An 18985-nucleotide genomic window follows, 5' to 3' on the forward strand; every position below is an offset into this window, starting at 1 on the left:
CCAGCATGTAGCAATAAAAGTTTGCATTTCTCCCCATTCCTTGCAAAACATGTGCGTGAGCTCTGAGGGTGTTACACCAGAAGTGTCACACTCGGGTGGCGGGCAGATTGGCAACGACACTTTCTGTAGGGAGACGCCTGTATTGCGCCGTGTCGGTAGACAGGTCACAGAGGGGGTGGGTGGAGGAGACGGTAGAGGAGTTGGGATAGATGAACCAGATAGGTGGGTTGATCAGAAGGGTGGATAGGTTGATCGGAGAGGCAGATGAGCTAACTTTCTCGGTGCAAATGTGCGTACAGATGTACACCACGGAGGCAGGAGTCCCAGCTAACAGGGATGCACAGTGATCTTTTCCCCTAGTTTTTGTGCAAAGGAGGTATTGCACGATCCTGCTCCCTAATCTTGACAAAGAATTACCAACCTTGCGCGATGCTGTGTGGTTTCCTTCTCTTGATCTTGTTCAGCATCAGCCACAGCAGCGGGCTGAAAGGGGGGTGCAGGTCCTCAGCCTTTCGGGAGGCTGATCCTGAGTGTCTTTTGCAGCACCATTTTTCCGGGGAGTTTCTTGGAGCTCTTCGACTTTCACGTCTGCTTCTTTTCGTTCTGCTGCCTCCCCTTCTCTCCTGTCACACTCGCTGATGATGTTTCCTTAACACGCCGTCCCCAGCTTCTCCAGATGCTCTCCTCCTCGCTCCCCTTCTCTCTGCTCTTCTCAACAGCCGAGGGATCACCTGGTTCCCCCATGCCATCTCCACGCATGGTGGGGCTTTCCTAAACCTTTGGATTATTTCTAGATAGGGAGCAAGAGATGCTGTTTCTTCCTTTGTGTTGTGCTGTAAGCTTTGACACTGTCTAACGGCCTTCAAGGTATATAATCCCAATGTAAACGTCCTCTGCGTTCTCCTTCAGAGCATCTAGATGTTGGCTTAGATTAGTGTGATGGGTCCTGGCCAGCAGCTGGAGGAGCTTTAACCATTGCCATGTCCTGTGGGGGGTATGAGATACTGCACACATGATGCTGCTGATGAGTTCTTGATGTGGTGAAGTGTGTCACATCTGAAGAGAAGGCTCAGGGAGGATCGTATCAATATCTATAAATACCTGAAGGGAAGGTGCAAGGAGGATGGAGCCAGGCTATTCTCAGTGGTGCCCAGCGGCAGGACCAGAGGAGGCTGTCTGAACATCAGGAGACACTTCTTCGCTGTGAGGGTGATCGAGCGCTGGCATGGTGTTGCCCAGGGAGGTTGTGGAGTCTCCGTCCTTGGAAGTATTCAAAAGCCATCTGGGCATGGTCCTGGGCAGCTGGCTGTAGGTGGCCCTGCTGTAACAGGGAGTTGAACCGCATGATATCCAGAGGTCCCTTCCAACCTCAACCATTCTGTGATCTCTTTTCAAATCATTTTTTGCATTCAGTAATCACAACTCAGCCACATTTTGAGAAAGTAAGCAATTAAAAAAAAAAAAAAAAGGTTGAACAAGTGGGAAGGTGGGGACAAGCTATTGAAGGGTCCAGATGCTGTGATTAAAATTAATCTTGTTCTCCAGCACTAGAGTTCCTTCAGGCCAACACTACCCAACCCTACCTGATGGTGGCAGTGGGTTCGTGCCAATACCGAGGCACACGGGTGTATCTTGCGGTCAAAATGCGTGGAGAAGACATTGGAGAAACATGGAAGCAGCAGTCGTCCTTCTGCCCTGTGGTGGACATCATTGCCAGGTCCGTCACCTCTCGTTCATGGGTCTGCACCCAGGCAGAGGTGGCAGGATCAGTGCAGAGTTTTGCTCTGGGGAGGTGTATGAGACCCGTGTACCTCTGGGGAGGTGTATGAGCTCTCCCCAGCCCCGGGTGCAGAGTGAAGGTCCTTGGCCTGGCCATGTGAAGTGGCAAGAAGGGTTGATGTTAAGCAGAAAATTGGGAAGTTTCTAAGAGTCATGGTGGTTTTGAACTGGCTCTTGAGTGTCTCAGTGAACGATGAGCTGTGTTTCACCGGTGATGATGAGGCTTGCTTTGACATCTGGAAAAACCCCTGCAATCAATGTTATTTCAGTTCCCATCATGCAAAGATTTTACTCCATTCCTGGTGTGTGCTTGCGCCATGCTCCGAGTCAGTCCGTTGCCAAAAAATCTGGATGAAAAGCTCCTAATTGAAGTTGATTTTGGGAAGTGTTATTGCTTGGTCTGTGCCCTGCAGCTGGGAAAATGAGATTGTTCTCTGGTTTGTTTAAACTTTGTAATGAATACCTTTGATTGAGCAGTGCAGCCTTTCTCAGGAAGATGGACATCATTACAACCATGACTTGAGGAGGAGGAAGCAGGCAGTCTGATGAATGGGGAGAATAAATTTGTCCTAATATGAAAATAAGCTTTTTGTGAAAGCTTGGTAAGATTTGTTTGTTTTTATTTGCCATCTCCAAAGCAAGAGGATGTGGGTTGGTGTCCTGAGACCTTGAGCTTGTGTGCAGTGAGAGCATGGGAGTGAGGCTTTGAGTCCTCGCTGGGTCTAAGGCAAGCTGGGACTTAACTTTTAATAAGTTCTCCTTAATACCATATCCAGTGGTATTTCCATGTTGAAATGTTTCTTTTCTGGAAACAAGTTTCCCCGAGGCGCTCTCTAGACTTCTCAGGTGCTAATGAACTTTGGCTTGGTGAGCTTTTGATAATCATCGAACCATAAATGGTTTGGGTTGGAAGGGACATTTAAAGATCATCTAGTCCAACCCCCCTGCAATGAGCAGGGACATCTCCCACTAGATCAGGTTGCTCAGAGCCCTGTCCAACCTGACCTTGAACACTTCCAATGATGGGGCATCCACAACTTCTCTGGGCAACCTGGTCTAGTGTATCACCACCCTTATTGTAAACCATTTCTTCCTAATGTCCAATCTAACCCTACCCTCTTTCAGTTTAAAACTGTTACCCCTTGTCCTGTCACTACAGGCCCTGGTAATAAGTCTCTCTCCATCTTTCTTAGAAACCCCCTTTAAGTATTGAAAGGCCACAAGAAGGTCTCGCTTCTGTTCTCCAGGCTGAACAACCCCAACTCTCTCAGCCTTTCTCCACAGCAGAGCTGTTCCAGCCTTCTGACCATTTTCTGTAGCCTCCTCTGGACCCACTCCAACAGGTCCATGTCTGTCTTGTGCTGGGGACCCCAGAGCTGGATGCAGTGCTCCAGGGGGGTCTCACCAGGGCAGAGTAGAAGGGCAGGATCACCTCCCTCAACCTGCTGGTTGCATCGCTTGATTTTACCCTTGAAGCTGGGCAATGCTTTCCCCATTGCTCTCACTCCATATTTCCAGGAAACAAGAGTCCTGTTCTTTTTGCTTAAAAACAGGAATTCCAGGTGCATACCCAGACACATGCAATTCATTTGAATATTATATATGGATTTTAATACCTTCCCTGCTAAAATGGGTATTTCCTTAGAGTTGATCTCTAGCAAGTGCCACCGCACCAATGCACTGTCGTGCCTGATGGGTTACGTTAACTTCATCTTTGCCTGCGGTCCGTTCAGCGTAAAGGAATTAGCGAAGCAGATTTGGTATTAATTCCCCAAATGTTCCCAGCTGAAAGCGGCTGCCGTGCTAAGCAAATTGCAATGGGTTTGGAGCCTGCTAAAACGTTTCAGCTGCAAAGCCCATGCTTCTGTTGTCCTCTGTGAATATTACAGCCTGAACAGCAGTCTTGCTTGGGGTCACAGGTAAAGCACTTTTGATCAATTGGATTTATTTCCTATTAAGCAGCAGTTCATGATCATAAACCATCGTTTACATTCTGGCATAAATAGCTGTCGCTCTTGAAAGAGCTCAGAACTGAATGAGTGTGAAAATTAAATTCCCCTCTTAAACCGAAGGATGGTCCTTTTGGAAGCTGATTCCAGTAGCAATATAATTAACCTCTTGCTGTGCCATTCTGTGTGAACATATTGAACACGCTCTGTGATAATCATCCCGTAATACTGGTGTCTGCTTTCACACTAAATTCGTAACAGTATTACAGTAATCCCAAATCCTTTTGTTAACTCTAGGGACTTGGCCAAGTTAGTAGCCAGAACAAAAGGCGTTGGAGCCGCATGGCTCAGGGCTGGTGTTTTGCAGGTGCTTCTGGTGTAATGGGAAACACCAAAATGATTTGCTTTTGGGTGTAGGAGCTGTGATGAAACTTTATTCAGGTTCACCCACAGATTTATCCTCATTGCAAGGTCATTTCATGCATGACCTGTTAATATAACTCTTGAAAGGTCCATGCATGAGTTGGGTAGGTCCATAATTTCTTCTGGAGCTGCACAAGGTTTTTTTAAGGCCATTGGAGGCAGAGCTACTCTGGCTCTTAGTAACTCTTAGCTTTTAACTTCTGGGACCCTTCCTTTTTCTCGCATATTATTCAGCGTAATTGCTATTATACGCTCCCTGCTCCTGCGTCCAGTCCCCAAACCCAGCTGCTGCCTTTTTGTTTTAGCCCATCTTCTCTCTGTCTTTCTCATTTTTTTCCTCCATTTGCTGTGTCCTTCCCATCCACAGTATTTCTCACCCAGGGAAGCGTGTGGTGTTGGGGACGGGGATATCCCCAGGGGCTTTGGGTGCCGGGGTTGTGCACAACAAAGGTGGTGCCTTTGTGCCCAACAGCAAGCAGAAGTCTCTCCGAGAGAGCAACACTTGGCGAAAGGACAGCGAGTGTTCTTTACATCCCTCTGCCTATACCAGGGTAGTTCACCCTCCTGGTTTCAGGGAGGATGCTGTGGACATCGCTGTTTTATTGGCGGCTGGCATCAGCGTTATTTTTTGTGAGGCTCTCAGTGCATCCTCAGCAGCCCCAAACGTGATGGCCGCAACGTGGGACTGGCAGATTGCGCAAGCACAGCACAGCTCGTGGCATCCAGACCAGCACCGTTACTCTTCAAGTGCTGTTTGCAAAATACCCATTGTTGTGCACAAGTCCAATATTGGAACAAGGCAAAGCTGCTGCCCAGTTTAACAAAACAAAACAAAACTCATCCCCAAACCGGATCCAACCTCTGCTGGGTTGCTGCAGAGCCCCTTGCTGTGGAGATGTACTGGCAGAGCTGTCTCGCACCTCCTTGGTGGACTCCGGCCGCTTGTGTCACTGCAAACCCCATGGTTCCTCAACTCAGCGCTGCTCTCAGTCTCGATCATAAGTGCTAAAATATTTGGGATTGTGTTTTCCTTTAAAAAATATTGGAATCCCTAACATGCTTAAAATTCACCGTGTTTAAGGAAAAAGAAAAATAACTGCATGGCACATCCCGTCTTCAAAGTGCCTTGCAAAGTTTTGTTGCAGACCCTACAGCAAAGTGGTGTCTTTGTATGTTATTTTGTTTTCCCCTCAAGAAATTGAGCTTAAGGTATGCCTCAACGAAACCACCTATTTCACAGTTGGGAGAAGTGGGACATAGGCTTTTAAATTCTGGGATTTTTAGCTTTCCTCCTGTTAGCGTGACATCACTTCTCTTTAGAGATGAATTTTATAGCAGAAATTAAGGTCTCGAGTCCCTCAGTAATGATTAGTCACCGAGAAAGCGTTGTCTCTACCATGGTAGGAAAGCAGGTAGCACGAGGCTCGAGGTTGATAACAAGGGCAATAGTTGGGAACCCAAAACCCTGTAATCCAGCTTTCTTCTCCATGTGCACAGAGCTGTCGTAGCAGGAGGGGAGCTGATACGTCCTTGCCATTGGAGCTTCCCATGGTGCTTTTGTTGTTGAGGTCGCTCCTGGCTGTAACCCCCTCTTCTGCCACCAAATTTGCCCTTGCTTGCTGGTGTGGGCTCACCATGGGGGTGATGGAGGGACAAGGGTGATGCTTGGGATTTTCCCTGTATTTTCCCTCTGTCTTCCCATGCTGTTGTGCTGGGAAGTGGTGGCCTGGTGGGTATCACAGCTCCAGTATCTGAAGCTCATCTGCACGTCTGCTCCGCTCCTGGGAGCCGGCTGGATCAATGCCTGTCGCTGGTTGTGACCCTGCTCCCCTCACCCTCCTGTTGTATTGCACATGGTGCAAAATAGCTTCTTGCCCAGCATATCGAGGGAAGCTACTTGAGATCGCTTCCGAGATAGTTCTTGATGGGATGGCGAGTTCCTGAGGCTTTTTCAGCCTGCAGAGCATCTTTCGGGGACGTGGAGGGAGGGCGCTGGGCTCGGTGGGATGGTGACAACCTTGGCAAGGCTTAGTGAGTCCTTGGCTTGCAACATGGATGAGAAAATTTCTCTCTTGCCTGGCACACTCTTGTTAAACTGCTTTTTGGTAGCGCTGCATGTGCCTCTGGTTTACCTGCGGTTTGGCAGTTTTGGGGCAGGACTGCTGGAACCAGCTCCTTGCATGCTGGAGAAGTTTCCTGCCTCTGTCATGATTGTAAAATTTCCTTTTCTCCTAATAGTCCTTGATAACTTAAGCTGCACGTTTCCATTTCCCATGTATTTCAGATATAAAGAGCCGAGGAGTTTGCCATGGATTTGTGTTATTGCTGCTGTTGTCCGGATTCTTTTTGGCTTATATTTATCATCCTGATGTTGAGTTGTCCTGAAGCCACACGTCGCGTTTTAGAATAGAACAGTTCAGTTGGAAGGGACCTACAGTGGTCATCTAGTCCAACTGCTGACTACCATTGGAGTAGGTTTAGCGTTGGTGCGGCCGCACCTTGGATATTACGGGCAGTTCTAGGCCCCGCAATTTAAGAAGGATGTGAAGGTCCTTGAATGCGTCCTTGAATGCGTAGTCAGCAGTTTGACTAGATGATTGTTGTAGGTCCCTTCCAAATGGAACTCTTCTTCCTTCTTTTTTTTCCTTCTTTCTTCCTTCTTTCTTCCTTCTTTCTTCCTCCTACTTCCTTATCAATACAGCTGGGTAGTCACCGTTTTTGACCAGCTGGTTCTACTGTGTTTGATGCACCCCAGGATGCGGTTTGCCCTCTTGGCTGCCAGGGCACACTGCTGACTCCTATTGAGCCTGCTGCCCACCAGCACCCCCAGATCCCTTTCTGCAGGGCTGCTCTCCAGCCACTCCTCTCCCAAATTATACTTGTGTCCGGTGTTACTCTGTCCTAGGTGCAGAATCTGGCATTTGTTTTTGTTAAATTTCATGCTGTTGATGATTGCCCAATGCTCCAATCTGTCCAGATCCCTCTGCAAGGCTTCTTGTCCCTTAAGAGAGTCAACAGCGCCTCCCAGTTTGGTATCATCAGTAAACTTGCTGATGGTGCATTCAACTCCTGCATCCAGATCATTGATAAGGATATTGAACAGAACTGGCCCTGGGATTGAGCCCTGAGGAACATCGCTGGTGACCGGTCGCCAGCCAGATGTAGCCCTATTCATTACAACCCTTTGAGCTCTGTTGTTGAGCAAGGTCTTCACCCAGCGCACCGTGTATCTGCTCATCTCACAGTTGGACAGCTTGTCCAGAAGGATGCTGTGAGGGACAGGATCAAAAGCTTTACTAAAATCCAGAAAAGCTACATCCACTGCCTTCCCTTCATCCATGAGGTGGGTGACCTTATTGTAGAAGGATATCAAATTAGGACACGGTATTGCTGGGGCTTTACAAAAGGGAGGGAGGTTTGGTCCCATGCCGTCCTGGAGCATCACCCCACGTGGGTGATTTTCCGGCTGCAGCAAGTGCCTGCTCCTGCAGTGTGGGTTTGCTTTGGGTAGCAGGTGAGCAGCAGCTTCGTTCTGGGAGCTGAGGAAAAGATGATGGTGGTTTTTGCTGAATCTTTACTTCCAGACCTGGAGCAAATCATAGAAACATAGAATCGTTTAGGTTGGAAAAGACCTTTAAGATCATCAAGTCCAACCGTTAACCCAACACTGCCAAGTCCACCACTAAACCATGTCCCTAAGCACCACATCTACAGGTCTTTTAAATACCTCCAGGGATGGGGACTCCACCACTTCCCTGGGCAGCCTGTTCCAATGCTTGACAACCCTTTCGGTGAAGAAATTTTTCCTCACATCCAATCTAAACCTCCCCTGGCACAACTTGAGGCCATTTCCTCTCGTCCTATTGCTTGTTACTTGGGAGAAGAGACCGACCCCCACCTCGCTACAACCTCCTTTCAGGGAGTTGTAGAGAGCGATGAGGTCTCCCCTCAGCCTCCTTTTCTCCAGGCTGAACAACCCCAGTTCCCTCAGCCACTCCTCAGAAGACTTGTTCTCCAGACCCCTCACCAGCCTCGTTGCCCTTCTCTGGACACGCTCCAGCACCTCGACGTCCTTCTTGTAGTGAGGGGCCCAAAACTGAACACAGTATTCGAGGTGCGGCCTCACCAGTGCCGAGTACAGGGGCACAATCACTTCCCTACTCCTGCTGGCCACACTATTTCTCATACAGGCCAGGATGCCATTGGCCTTCTTGGCCGCCTGGGCACACTGCTGGCTCATGTTCAGCCGGCTGTCGACCAACACCCCCAGGTCCTTCTCTGCTGGGCAGCTTTCCAGCCACTCTTCCCCAAGCCTGTAGCGCTGCAGGGGGTTGTTGTGACCCAAGTGCAGGACCCGGCACTTGGCCTTGTTGAACCTCATACAGTTGGCCTGGGCCCATCGATCCAGCCTGTCCAGGTCCCTCTGCAGAGCCTTCCTACCCTCGAGCAGATCAACACTCCCGCCCAACTTGGTGTCGTCTGCAAACTTACTGAGGGAGCACTCGATCCCCTCATCCAGATCATTGATAAAGATATTAAACAGAACTGGCCCCAAAACTGAGCCCTGGGGAACACCGCTCGTGACCGGCCGCCAACTGGATTGAACTCCATTCACCACAACTCATTGGGCCCGGCCGTCCAGCCAGTTTTTTACCCAGCGCAGAGTACACCCGTCCAAGCTGTAAGCAGCCAGTTTCTCCAGGAGAATGATGTGGGAAACGGTGTCAAAGGACACCCTATGTATCCCGTGGCAAGGGTGTTTGTGGGATTCATTTTCAGGTTAGAAAGTGTTTCAGAATACCCTTTGGTGAGATTTTCAGTTCTTTTTGGAGCTGCTTTTGGTTTCAAGTGCATGTTTTTTAAATCTCTGCTAGCATCAGAGCCTGTATCAGGAGTTACAGCATGCTAGTGACATCCTTTGCACATGTACTAATAGTCCTTAGCCTTTTATTTTTCTTCCTAATGACTGTCTTTGAAAAAGTAATTCAGTTTTATCAGAGGTTTTTGGCGTCTGCTTTGCTTTTTTCTTAGTGGACTTGTCATGACTGAGTTAAAAAAGCCCCTTAGGATGGCCCTGCTGCATTGCTTCGCATCCCCGATGTTTCCTCCGGAGCTGAGGACTATACCGGCACTGTATCAAAGGTACAGCTTCTGCTCCCCAATTTGCATTCGTTCCCGCTCTCATCTTGCTTCCAAGTGCTAGAAGATCAATGTACCTGTCACTCACCGCTTCTCCTGCTCTCCTTGGAGAGGGGTCTAACAGCAGCGGCGGCAGCAGCTTGGCACCGAGCTGCCGGTGGTCCAGCATGCCCAGTTGGAGGCTCACCCACGGGGAGGTTCATGGTAGCTGATGATGGAGGGTAGGAGACCTGGTAGGACTCAGATCATGTCATGGCCCACAGCACCAATTACTTTAATTTTTTCCCAATTCCCATGCAATTCCTGTGCCCATATGGGAAGCTTTCTCTGTCCCATATCCTTTTCTGAAAGCAGCAATAATATCTTGAATTTGGGAATCTGTGCTCCCAGAATTACCCTTGCTTATTTAACTTACTTTTTCCCAGCAGTAGGTGCTCAGGGTTTACTCTACTGATGTTGCGGTTTCCCTAATCCACCCCGAGCAGCATCATCTTCCTCTTGCCGCATGGACTTGCACACTTGCTCACTGGGGCTCGGGTGGCTGACGATGCTGGCCCGTCCCTGGAGACATGCTGTAATGGCACAGCCACGCAGAAATAAATGGCTCAGGGTGAGGCGTACCCCACTGCCTGTGTGTCAGCCCCTATGTTATTGTAGGACCGAGATTATAGGACCTGGTTTGATTGAGAAGCAAAGTTAGCTAATATCTGCCTCCCCCTCTGCTCATTTTTTGGCAGATATAGAGGATTCAAATCTAATGAGAGCTTATAGGGATGAAGGGTTTGGAGTAAGTAACAGCAGGTCAATGTTCACCCTCCCCATTTTTCTTGCCGTGAGGGTAAATACATGTTTTTACAAAAGGTTTTACTTTTTTTGTTGAAACTTTCTTGCAAGTGATCTTAATTCTCCACTTTGTATTGTGGTTGGAAAAAAGCTATCACTTTTAAATGTTAAAACTTCATTCAATTTGAGGAGAGACAGAATAGAAATCAGAGGCAATTTGGAATGGTTGGAGAATATAAAAGTTTAATGTGCGGTGGTGCTTATATGATTTAAGGATGCCAGAAAGCGAGTCAGACCTCGTGTTATTTCCAGCTCTCCTGCAGACATCCCAGGAGCCAGCCCTGGTTTTGCTGTCCCTGCTTCAGCTTCCCCGGAGGTCAATTCTTGGTACCTCTCGTGGCAAAATAAGAGCAGAAATAAGGATCCTCGTAACCATGTTGCATTCAACCCCTTTCCTAAAGGATGCGTGTGCTGGTGGGTCCCGGATCCCATCTTCTTGGAGCGCCGTGGCAAGAGGTTTTGGCAGCAAATTGCCTGTCTCAAGGTCAGCGTTGGAGTTTGCACCAGGTTTTTTTCCGCAGGCATGGTAGGTGCGAGCGGTGCCCAGGGATGCACGGCTCCGAATAAAGCACCAACCTCAGCAGCGTGCGGCCCGTTGCGATGGGCGTGGGCTGCAAGCCCTGGCTGATAAATGATGCTCATATCCCATTCAAATATGATGCAAGCAGTTTTTTTGTAGTTTGTCTTCCATTGCGGTAGTAAAGTTTTTAATTAGGAAAGCTAATGAGATCGATTAGTCATTAGAACTGACCTCTGGATCTCTGCGAGGAGTGTGCATGTGTGCGCCGGGCTGATAACGGGGGACGCTGGGGTATTGTTTGTAATAAAAGCGTAAAGTGTTTGATTTGAGTGAAATGTGCCACGGGGAATACATCATGCGGAGAAAAAAAATTACAACCCTGGGAGCCTGTAATGAAGGGAATTAAACCAACATCCTATCTAAATAACATGATTATCTACACAAACCCCCTCAGCTAGCAAGTAATAATAGAAAACTGAGCTCTTCGGAGAGTCTCTTTCAGGAGGTGGTTAATGCTGGAGCCGTGCATGCAGGCACTTTCAGAAGAGCAGCTCCGGCATGAATACACCATCCAATTACCGCTGGGGAATAGAGTTTGCCAGGTGCCAGCCCGTCTGTGCAAGGAGGGGGGGGATGCCTGCAAGCCGCAACAATTTGGGACCTCTATTTCTTGTGCGAGCGTGAGGCGGGGGATGATGTCAGGCAAGAGTTTGATGAGGTTCTGGGTTGATTAGTGGCAGCTAGAGCTTGCATAGGGGCAAAAAACCCCATGTTAATAATGTATTCAACAAATTCCCAGCTTCATAATTTTGTAAGGTCGGAGCAGTGGAGGGAAAGGGTCAACTCGTGCTGTCGCTGTTCAGGGAGGGTGCGGGTTTGCGGCTCTCATCCCTTCCCTGGTGCGAAAGAGCTGCATCGGGTACGTGGTTGATGCTATATCCATGAGAGGCTGGATGTGTCCACGCCTCATGGGTGACAAACGGGTCTCATAGTCACCAGCCCTCACCATAGCTGGGATTTCTTTGTGTGTGTGCAGCGTTGGGCCAAGCGGGGGTTTGCATGTCTGTCCTTTTGTTGTTCCCATTTTGCAATCCTAAATACAGTTCTCTGAAGCAAAACGCTCCAACTTTGCCGGTGCTTGTGAGCAACTGTAATTGTAATTAGAGCTTAAACCTTGTAGAGGGCTTTAAAAACCCACGCGATGGTGCAGTCGCTGCCCTGAAGAATTTAGCCTGATACAAGAAGTCCCAGGACAGGGAAACAGCGATGAAAACCCATTTGCTTTCCATCTTCTTTCCTCTCTCTCTTCTTGCCTCACCTCTAAAGTGATGGGTGTCTGCAATTCCTCTGGTCACTGAATCACAGAATGGTTTGGGCTGGAAAGAACCTTTGAAAGGTCATCTAGTACACCCCCCTGCAATGAGCAGGGACATCTTCAACTAGATCAGGTTGCTCAGAACCCCGTCCAACCTGACCTTGAACACTTCTCTGGGCAACCTGGTCCAGTGTCTCACCACCCTCATTGTAAAGCATTTCTTCCTTATGTCCTACCCTCTTTCAGTTTAAAATCATTGCCCCTTGTCCTGTCACTACAGGCCCTGGTAATAAGTCTCTCTCCATCTTTCTTAGAAGCCCCCTCTAAGTATTGAAAGGCCGCAGTAAGGTCTCCCCGGAGCCTTCTCTTCTCCAGGCTGAACAACCCCAACTCTCTCAGCCTGTCCTCACAGCAGAGCTGTTCCAGCCCTCGGATCATTTCCATGTCCCTCCTCTGGACCCGCTCCAACAGATTCATGTCTGTCTTGTGCTGAGGACCCCAGAGCTGGACGCAGTGCTCCAGGGGGGTCTCAGCAGAGCGGAGCAGAGGGGCAGAATCCCCTCCCTCGCCCTGCTGGCCACGCTGCTTTGGATGCAGCCCAGGGTACGGTTGGCTTTCTGGGCTGCGAGCGCACATTGCCGGCTCATGGCCAATTCTTTGTCCACCAGTATCCCAAAGTTCTTCTCGGCAGGGCTGCTCTCAATCCCTTCATCCCCCAGAATCTACTGATACTGGGGATTGCCCTGACCCAGGTGCAGGACTTTGCCTCATGAGGTTCACATGGGCCCATGTCGTGGTTTAACCTCAGTCAGCAACTGAGCACCACCCAGCCGCTCGCTCACTCCCCGCCCCCCCCCGGTGCGATGGGGGAGAGAATTGGAAGAGCACAAGTGAGAAAAACTCGTGGGTTGAGATAAAAGCAGTTTAATAATTGAAATAAAATAATAATAATAATGTAATAATAATAATAATAATACACAAAAGCAAGTGATGCACAGTGCAATTGCTCACCACCCACTGACCAATGCCCAGCCAGTCCCCGAGCAGCGGCCCCCCCGGCCAGCTTTCCCCCAGTTTACGTACTGAGCATGACGTCCCATGGTATGGAATGTCCCTCTGGCCAGTTGGGGTCAGCTGTCCTGGCTGTGCCCCCCCCCAGCTTCTTGTGCACCTCCAGCCTTCTCAGTCGGTAGAGCACGGGAAGCTGAAAAGTCCTTGGCTAGTGTAAGCACTGCTCAGCAACAACTAAAACATCGGTGTGTTATCAACTTTGTTCTCATCCTAAATCCAAAACACAGCACTGTACCAGCTACTAGGAAGAAAATTAACTCTATCCCTGCCGAAACCAGGACTGCCCACAAAACATCTGGTTTTATTTTAATTTCTTTTCTTTTAATTGTTATTCCAACTCACCAGAAGCTCTTTAAGTTACTGGCGTTAACTTCTTGGCTTTTCATTTTGTTCAACATTTACCGGTTGACTTAATGCACCCTTACTTGGAGCGTACTTTGTAGCACTGCTGGTTTTATAGACGCTCGCTGGTTAACAGCAGCGTGCCAGTCTTGAAAGCATCATCAAAAGTGTGCTGCTTACTGCGACGCCGCAGAAAATAATTTGCGTGCAGGCATTATTTTGACGCATTCATTAAGCAGGGGTCCCGCATAGGGTTCAGAGGGATGTAAAAGAGTCTCTCTTAAAATAACACGTCGGTGCGAGGATCTGGCTTCATGCATGGTGCAAACAGGGAGGTCCCATACGCTGCGGTGTGGGCAAGTGCAGTGCCAAGTTAGAGCTGGCCCAAATGCCTTCCAAATTTTATTGCGGCCATATAAAAGAGATTATTTTGCGTGGTGGTGTGAGCGTGCTCGGGGCTTTATAGGCGGCGTTGAAGGCTGTGAATCCCTCCATACGCTCCTTGCTCGGTGATCATTTATCTTACAGTATAGTATCGAGGAGCGTTTCAATTGTAATCTTTATTATGAAAAATTCCAGTGCTTTTTCTGTCGTGGCAGAGCCTGCTTTTCTCCTCCCCCCAGCAGAAGTTGTAACTCTCTGGCTGAGTTTGCGAGTGGAAATTCATGCTGCAGGCTGCCTGATCCCTCCCAAACTCAATGCGAGTCGCCGGCTTGTTTGGGAATGCATATACTAAACTGTAAGGCCACGGACCACCGTTACCACTGCTGCAGGGAGATGGGGAAGCTGCTCCCTCCACTCTAGGGAACGAAATTGGCTCTAAAACGCATTTCCCTGATTTTCTTGTTTAGACACAGATCCAGCATCCTGGGATTTCCAGTTTACCTGGGAAGCAATGCTCTTCTCCCTTCTCTTGCAGAGACAAACATGGGGACGGGTACATTTTCAGGGGAAATAATGATTCGGCTTTTCCCCTCTCAACCTTGCAATAATTTTAATTAGAGTATCTCCAAGAAAAACAGCCGGCCCTTTAAATCAGTTATAAAACCAGAAGACTTAGTCTCAGCGTGTAGTGTCAGCTTTAATTATCTGGGCAGTTATGGCTGTATGTTATAAAAGTCGGGCAATTAGATGCATTCCTTAAAGCTGTGAAAAAAATTGCTAGCTATCAAGTGGAGGAAAACCAGAGTCAAACATATAACTGTTAAATGCATGAAACATTCAGCAGAATAAACTGATGTGTAGATCATCCTGCAAAATATGATGAAAACGGGAATGATTAAATGTGTAAATCTGTTTCCAGTGTAGATGTTGGGGATCAAGGTATTGTTGGTGAATGCATGATTCACCTGGTAGAGTTTTGCTGCCGGGCTGGTGAAGCCAAACACCCTCAAGCCCATCAGAGCCTTTCTGTTACCATCGACCATGGTGGTCCCATGCCTGATGCACCCCAGGGGTCTTCTGCCCCTTTTGCAGGTACAAAAGAGCTGTCTGTAGGACCTACGTTGGGGAGTTCCCTTCTGTCCCATGCATGCCTGAATTTCAAGCCCTTTTTTCCATTTGCTTTCTCATAGGAGCCAACTTGCACTTCGTAAGGAGCCCCCCAGCCAACAAGGTGATAAAGACGCGCTACAGGATAGTGAAGAAGAATGTGGTGTCTCCAGCCTTATCGTCCTTCAGCAGCCCTGTTCCCAACTGGAAGACGAGGCGCCCTGTGACATCCAGGTAATTCTTCCATCCCTTGAATGCAGCTGGTTGGGATGCGGGAGCCGAGGGAGCTCCTACGTTGGCTCCGTGTTATTACCGTTGCATGTTTGTCACTTAATTTCTCTATTTGTTTAGCCGCTTCTACACAGAGTTTATTGACTTAAAGTGTAAAATCGTATTAGTAATCATGTTAGCCCGAGTCAGCGGCCAACAGCTTACCGCAGTCTGTGGCTTCATATTTATTCCCTGTTTGAATTAATTGTTTCCATGAAGCAGTTAAATAAGCTGTAAGGAAGATGAATAAACGCACACAGCTTTTTACATCAGGCCTAAGTAAACTTGCTGCCTCTTTTGGAGATAGAAGATTTCTTCTTTGGCCTGTTAATTAGGGATGGTCAAGCCTGCTAATGAGGCCAGACCTTCCCTCTGCTTTATAACATTATTGTGTACGTTGGTGCTAGAGAGGAGCTTATTGAAAGCGTGTTGGAGGCGGATGCCCCAAACCTACACCAGGAGGTAGGTGCAGGCACAAACTTGCTTCTTCCCGGGTTATCTGGACGGGTGGAGCGTCAGCCCGGCCCTGTGGCAAATAATTCGGCGTGCCAGCACCTGTCTGAAGAAGAGTGTCACCAAAGGGTGGTGCTGTATCCTTGAGGCTGAGTCTTCCTCAATCAGCTATGCTGACATTCGTATTTCAGCTACGAGCGAGCTGCAGCCACGTTAGCCGGTGGAGATGTTACCAGGGAACATCTCAGAGGCCAAGACAAAGTCTGGAAGTTGTGTATAAGCAGAAAGGTCGTTATGGTAATTGATGCTCTAAAAAAAAGCGCTATTAGAACTGATATTTTTGGTTATAACCCAGATTCTGGCAGTTCTTAGGTTGAGAATGACTTCTCCTCCCCCTGCAATACTCGTTTGCCACTGTCACAGGCAGTATTTTGGGCAAAGAGAGCCTGCTCTGCTTCTCTATGGGCTTGTTCGTTTTATTAGTCATTCCAGCGTAGCAAACCCGAGGAGCTGGGGGATGCTGCAGGCTGTCCCCCACCGTCAGCTCCTCGGGTGGAGCAGTGACACGGGTCGGCATCAACGCCCTGCTCCAGGTGGTTTCTTCCAAAAGTTATTTCCCCCAGCAGTGCCCCAAGGGTTGACGGCTTTTATGGTGGGTGCTGCAGAGAGACGAAGGTTGCGGTGATTGTTTTAAAGCCTAACTTCGCCTGATTTTTCCCTACACTAAGTGAATTTGGCTTTGAGTTTCACAAATATTGGTATTTGAGGGGAGGGTTGGTTTTGGAAGACTTCAGGGTGATGAGGCAAAGTACCAGGTAAACAGAGAGATTTAAAAAAAAGGTGTTTATTTTCAAACTATTTTTTAAAATATAAAATTAGGTCTATTATTTTGTCTTGTTTTTTCAAGCTCTTAGTTGAGAAACTCCTCGTCTCGTGTACTATACCGGCCTCGGTTTCAAAGTGTTGCTTCTTGTATGGAAACTGTGGGATCCTTTTGGGCTAACAGCTGATTTCCACCCAAATTTTCTGTGGTCAATCTTCCCTGCACCGCCTCCTCCTTTTTCTTCACCTTCTACTTTTGCCTTTGGTATCTTCCCACCTGCACATCATGCCCTTTTATCGAGTCCTGAGATCCACGCGTCTATTCTTACTGCCCCCCAAAAAGCATATTTTTTAAAATGTTACTATTAATTTTTCAAAGTGCGGCTTTTGCATTGTGAATGTACAAGTACATTACGGTAAAATCTTGAATTGTATTGCTTCTTAGAGGTTCGTCATTTGCTGCTGGTAATTCCGGCGCCTGGTATTTTGCATGCAAATGAAGATTTGTTTCTCGTGGCTTTCAATCTCCTGTTTGCTCCTGCAGTGTTGGTGTAATGCTGACTCTGGTTCTGGTCACTCCTGTAGCTACAGTCACTGATGTGCTACTCAAATTGCCCCTAATGAGCTCATTTACATCCGCATCCACACGCGTCTTGCCCTTTCCCATCCCCAGCTCAGTTTGCTGCTTTTTTGGTCCTGAACCAGCCGTTTTGAGCAAATCCTTCTCCTTTTATTTAGGTGGAAACAGCTGCTGCTTTCTGTTTGTGGTAGAGGCAGTCCCATTCAAACCACCCTTCTTCCTCTGTCGCTGCCCTCGCTGCAAATCCTGCCCATTTATTGGAGGAGAGATTGATTTTCGTTTCTAGTTTTTGTGATGGTGAAATGTTCTGCGACGGATCTGTGCAAAACTGCTGCTTTAGTGTCTCTCCACTGTTAACGCGCCTCAACTGGGACCTTGAAAGAGAAAATGTGAGCCAGGCAAGGCTTGCCCTGCTCCGTAATCATCCCAATTTTATTCCTGGGAGGGGAATTTGCGTCTTGTACCTCCTGTCTGTTGGTGGATTCGGTTCTGCAATGGCTTTCCTAGTCGGTGAAACATGATGATGTTTTTGCCACTTGATGCTCTTTATAGCGAGAATCATCGTGTTGTACTGTGACATGACATTGCCCAAAACTATTATCCCGTTGATGTATGAGCCTGACTCACGGAACTCTTTCAGGCATCAGTGGTAAGGGAGGGAGAGAGAGGCTTCTCGTAGCCGTATCAAATTTAATCCGCTGCCCCTTGATGATGTGCAGATGCATGTGTTTAATCCAGTGCTGTAATAGATGAATAACTTGGTTGCCCACAGAGGTTGTAGATGCCCCATCCCTGGAAGCATTCAAGGTCAGGTTGAACGGGGCTCTGAGCAACCTGATCTAGTTGAAGATATCCCTACTCATTGCAGGGGGGTTGGACTAGATGACCTTCAAAGGTCCCTTCCAACCCAAACCCTCTGTGATTCTATGAACTTCAGCCTTAGTTAATAGAAAACAACTTGTGCTTCGACTATTCAGCTCAGGTTCTTCCCTCACAGTTTGTTACTCCAGATCTGGATGGTTGATGGATGGAGGACCTGCGGTGAGAGATGAGGAGGGCAGGAGCTTCAGGCAGGGGATTCAGGCAGGGTTAGAGCAGGAGTCTCCGGCTGCTGGGTGGTGGGTCTTGCTCAGCTGAGCAGTGATTTTGTGGCGGAGCGACCTGGTTTTGCCGCTGCGATTGGCTGAGAGCTTCCACTTGTAGAATAATTTTATCCGTATTAATCTTTGACTTCATTAAATGATGTAGTTTAGATCTTACGGCTGTTTCAGACAAATCTTGATAAAATGCCATCAGCAAATTAAAACAATTATATTTTAAAGAAGCAATAAATCTCTTACTCAGTCTCCCTATTACCTTCCTTGTGTGTGATCAATCATCTGGACTGTCTGGAGGAAGCACATGGCAAATGCTTCTATAGTTTTTACTTTTTTTTTTTGCTCCACCTTTCATAACATCTTCTTGGACCTGTAACAAGGAACGAGCCGGGAGCTGCTTTCTCGCTGCTTTGCTGTGCTTTTGCCAAAACAGCGGGCAGCTTCGGTGGCGGTGGGACACGCTGTGCATGCCTGCAGCGCTGGTTTAGTCACCTCCTCATTTTTGTCTTTTGGTGTGCGTCATATTGAATGGTCACCTATTTATTTTTCACATCCTTGTCACCTTAAGCTGGAATTGTGATGTTAAAAGGCTGGTGGTGCTGCAGTCTGGTGCTACTCCCAAATTGGTTTTTAGCTGACGCTAAGGGGAAGTTCTTTTGGGGAGTCCAAAAGTGATGTGCAAGGGTTTTGCATGGCCACCGATCTTTTCAGATTTAACACACTGCCTTAATAAACTTTAGGCAGGAGCTGTGCTCTCATCCATCTTGTGAACTTGCTGTCATTAAAGATGTTTATGAGATTCCCCCCTCTCTTTTTGGGTATCCGTGCTGCAGTTTGCAGCAAGAAGCCTTGCTGGGGCATCCGGGACGTTGCCCTCGTTGCTGCAGAACT

At 48.1% G+C, this 18985-nt stretch overlaps 1 protein-coding gene across 1 annotated transcript in view; it reads left to right on the top strand.

Annotated features, from left to right (window-relative positions):
* The window catches only part of ZC3H3 (zinc finger CCCH-type containing 3), a 185514-nt gene that overhangs the window by 62621 nt on the left and 103908 nt on the right, over positions 1-18985 (top strand). The window contains exon 4 of the mRNA XM_076328983.1: positions 14956-15106. Coding sequence (XP_076185098.1) covers positions 14956-15106 — 151 coding nt within the window. The remainder of the gene's footprint in view (positions 1-14955; positions 15107-18985) is intronic.

Source organism: Aptenodytes patagonicus, chromosome 2 (assembly GCF_965638725.1).
Source record: "Aptenodytes patagonicus chromosome 2, bAptPat1.pri.cur, whole genome shotgun sequence".
NCBI classification, from domain to species: Eukaryota; Metazoa; Chordata; class Aves; order Sphenisciformes; family Spheniscidae; genus Aptenodytes; species Aptenodytes patagonicus.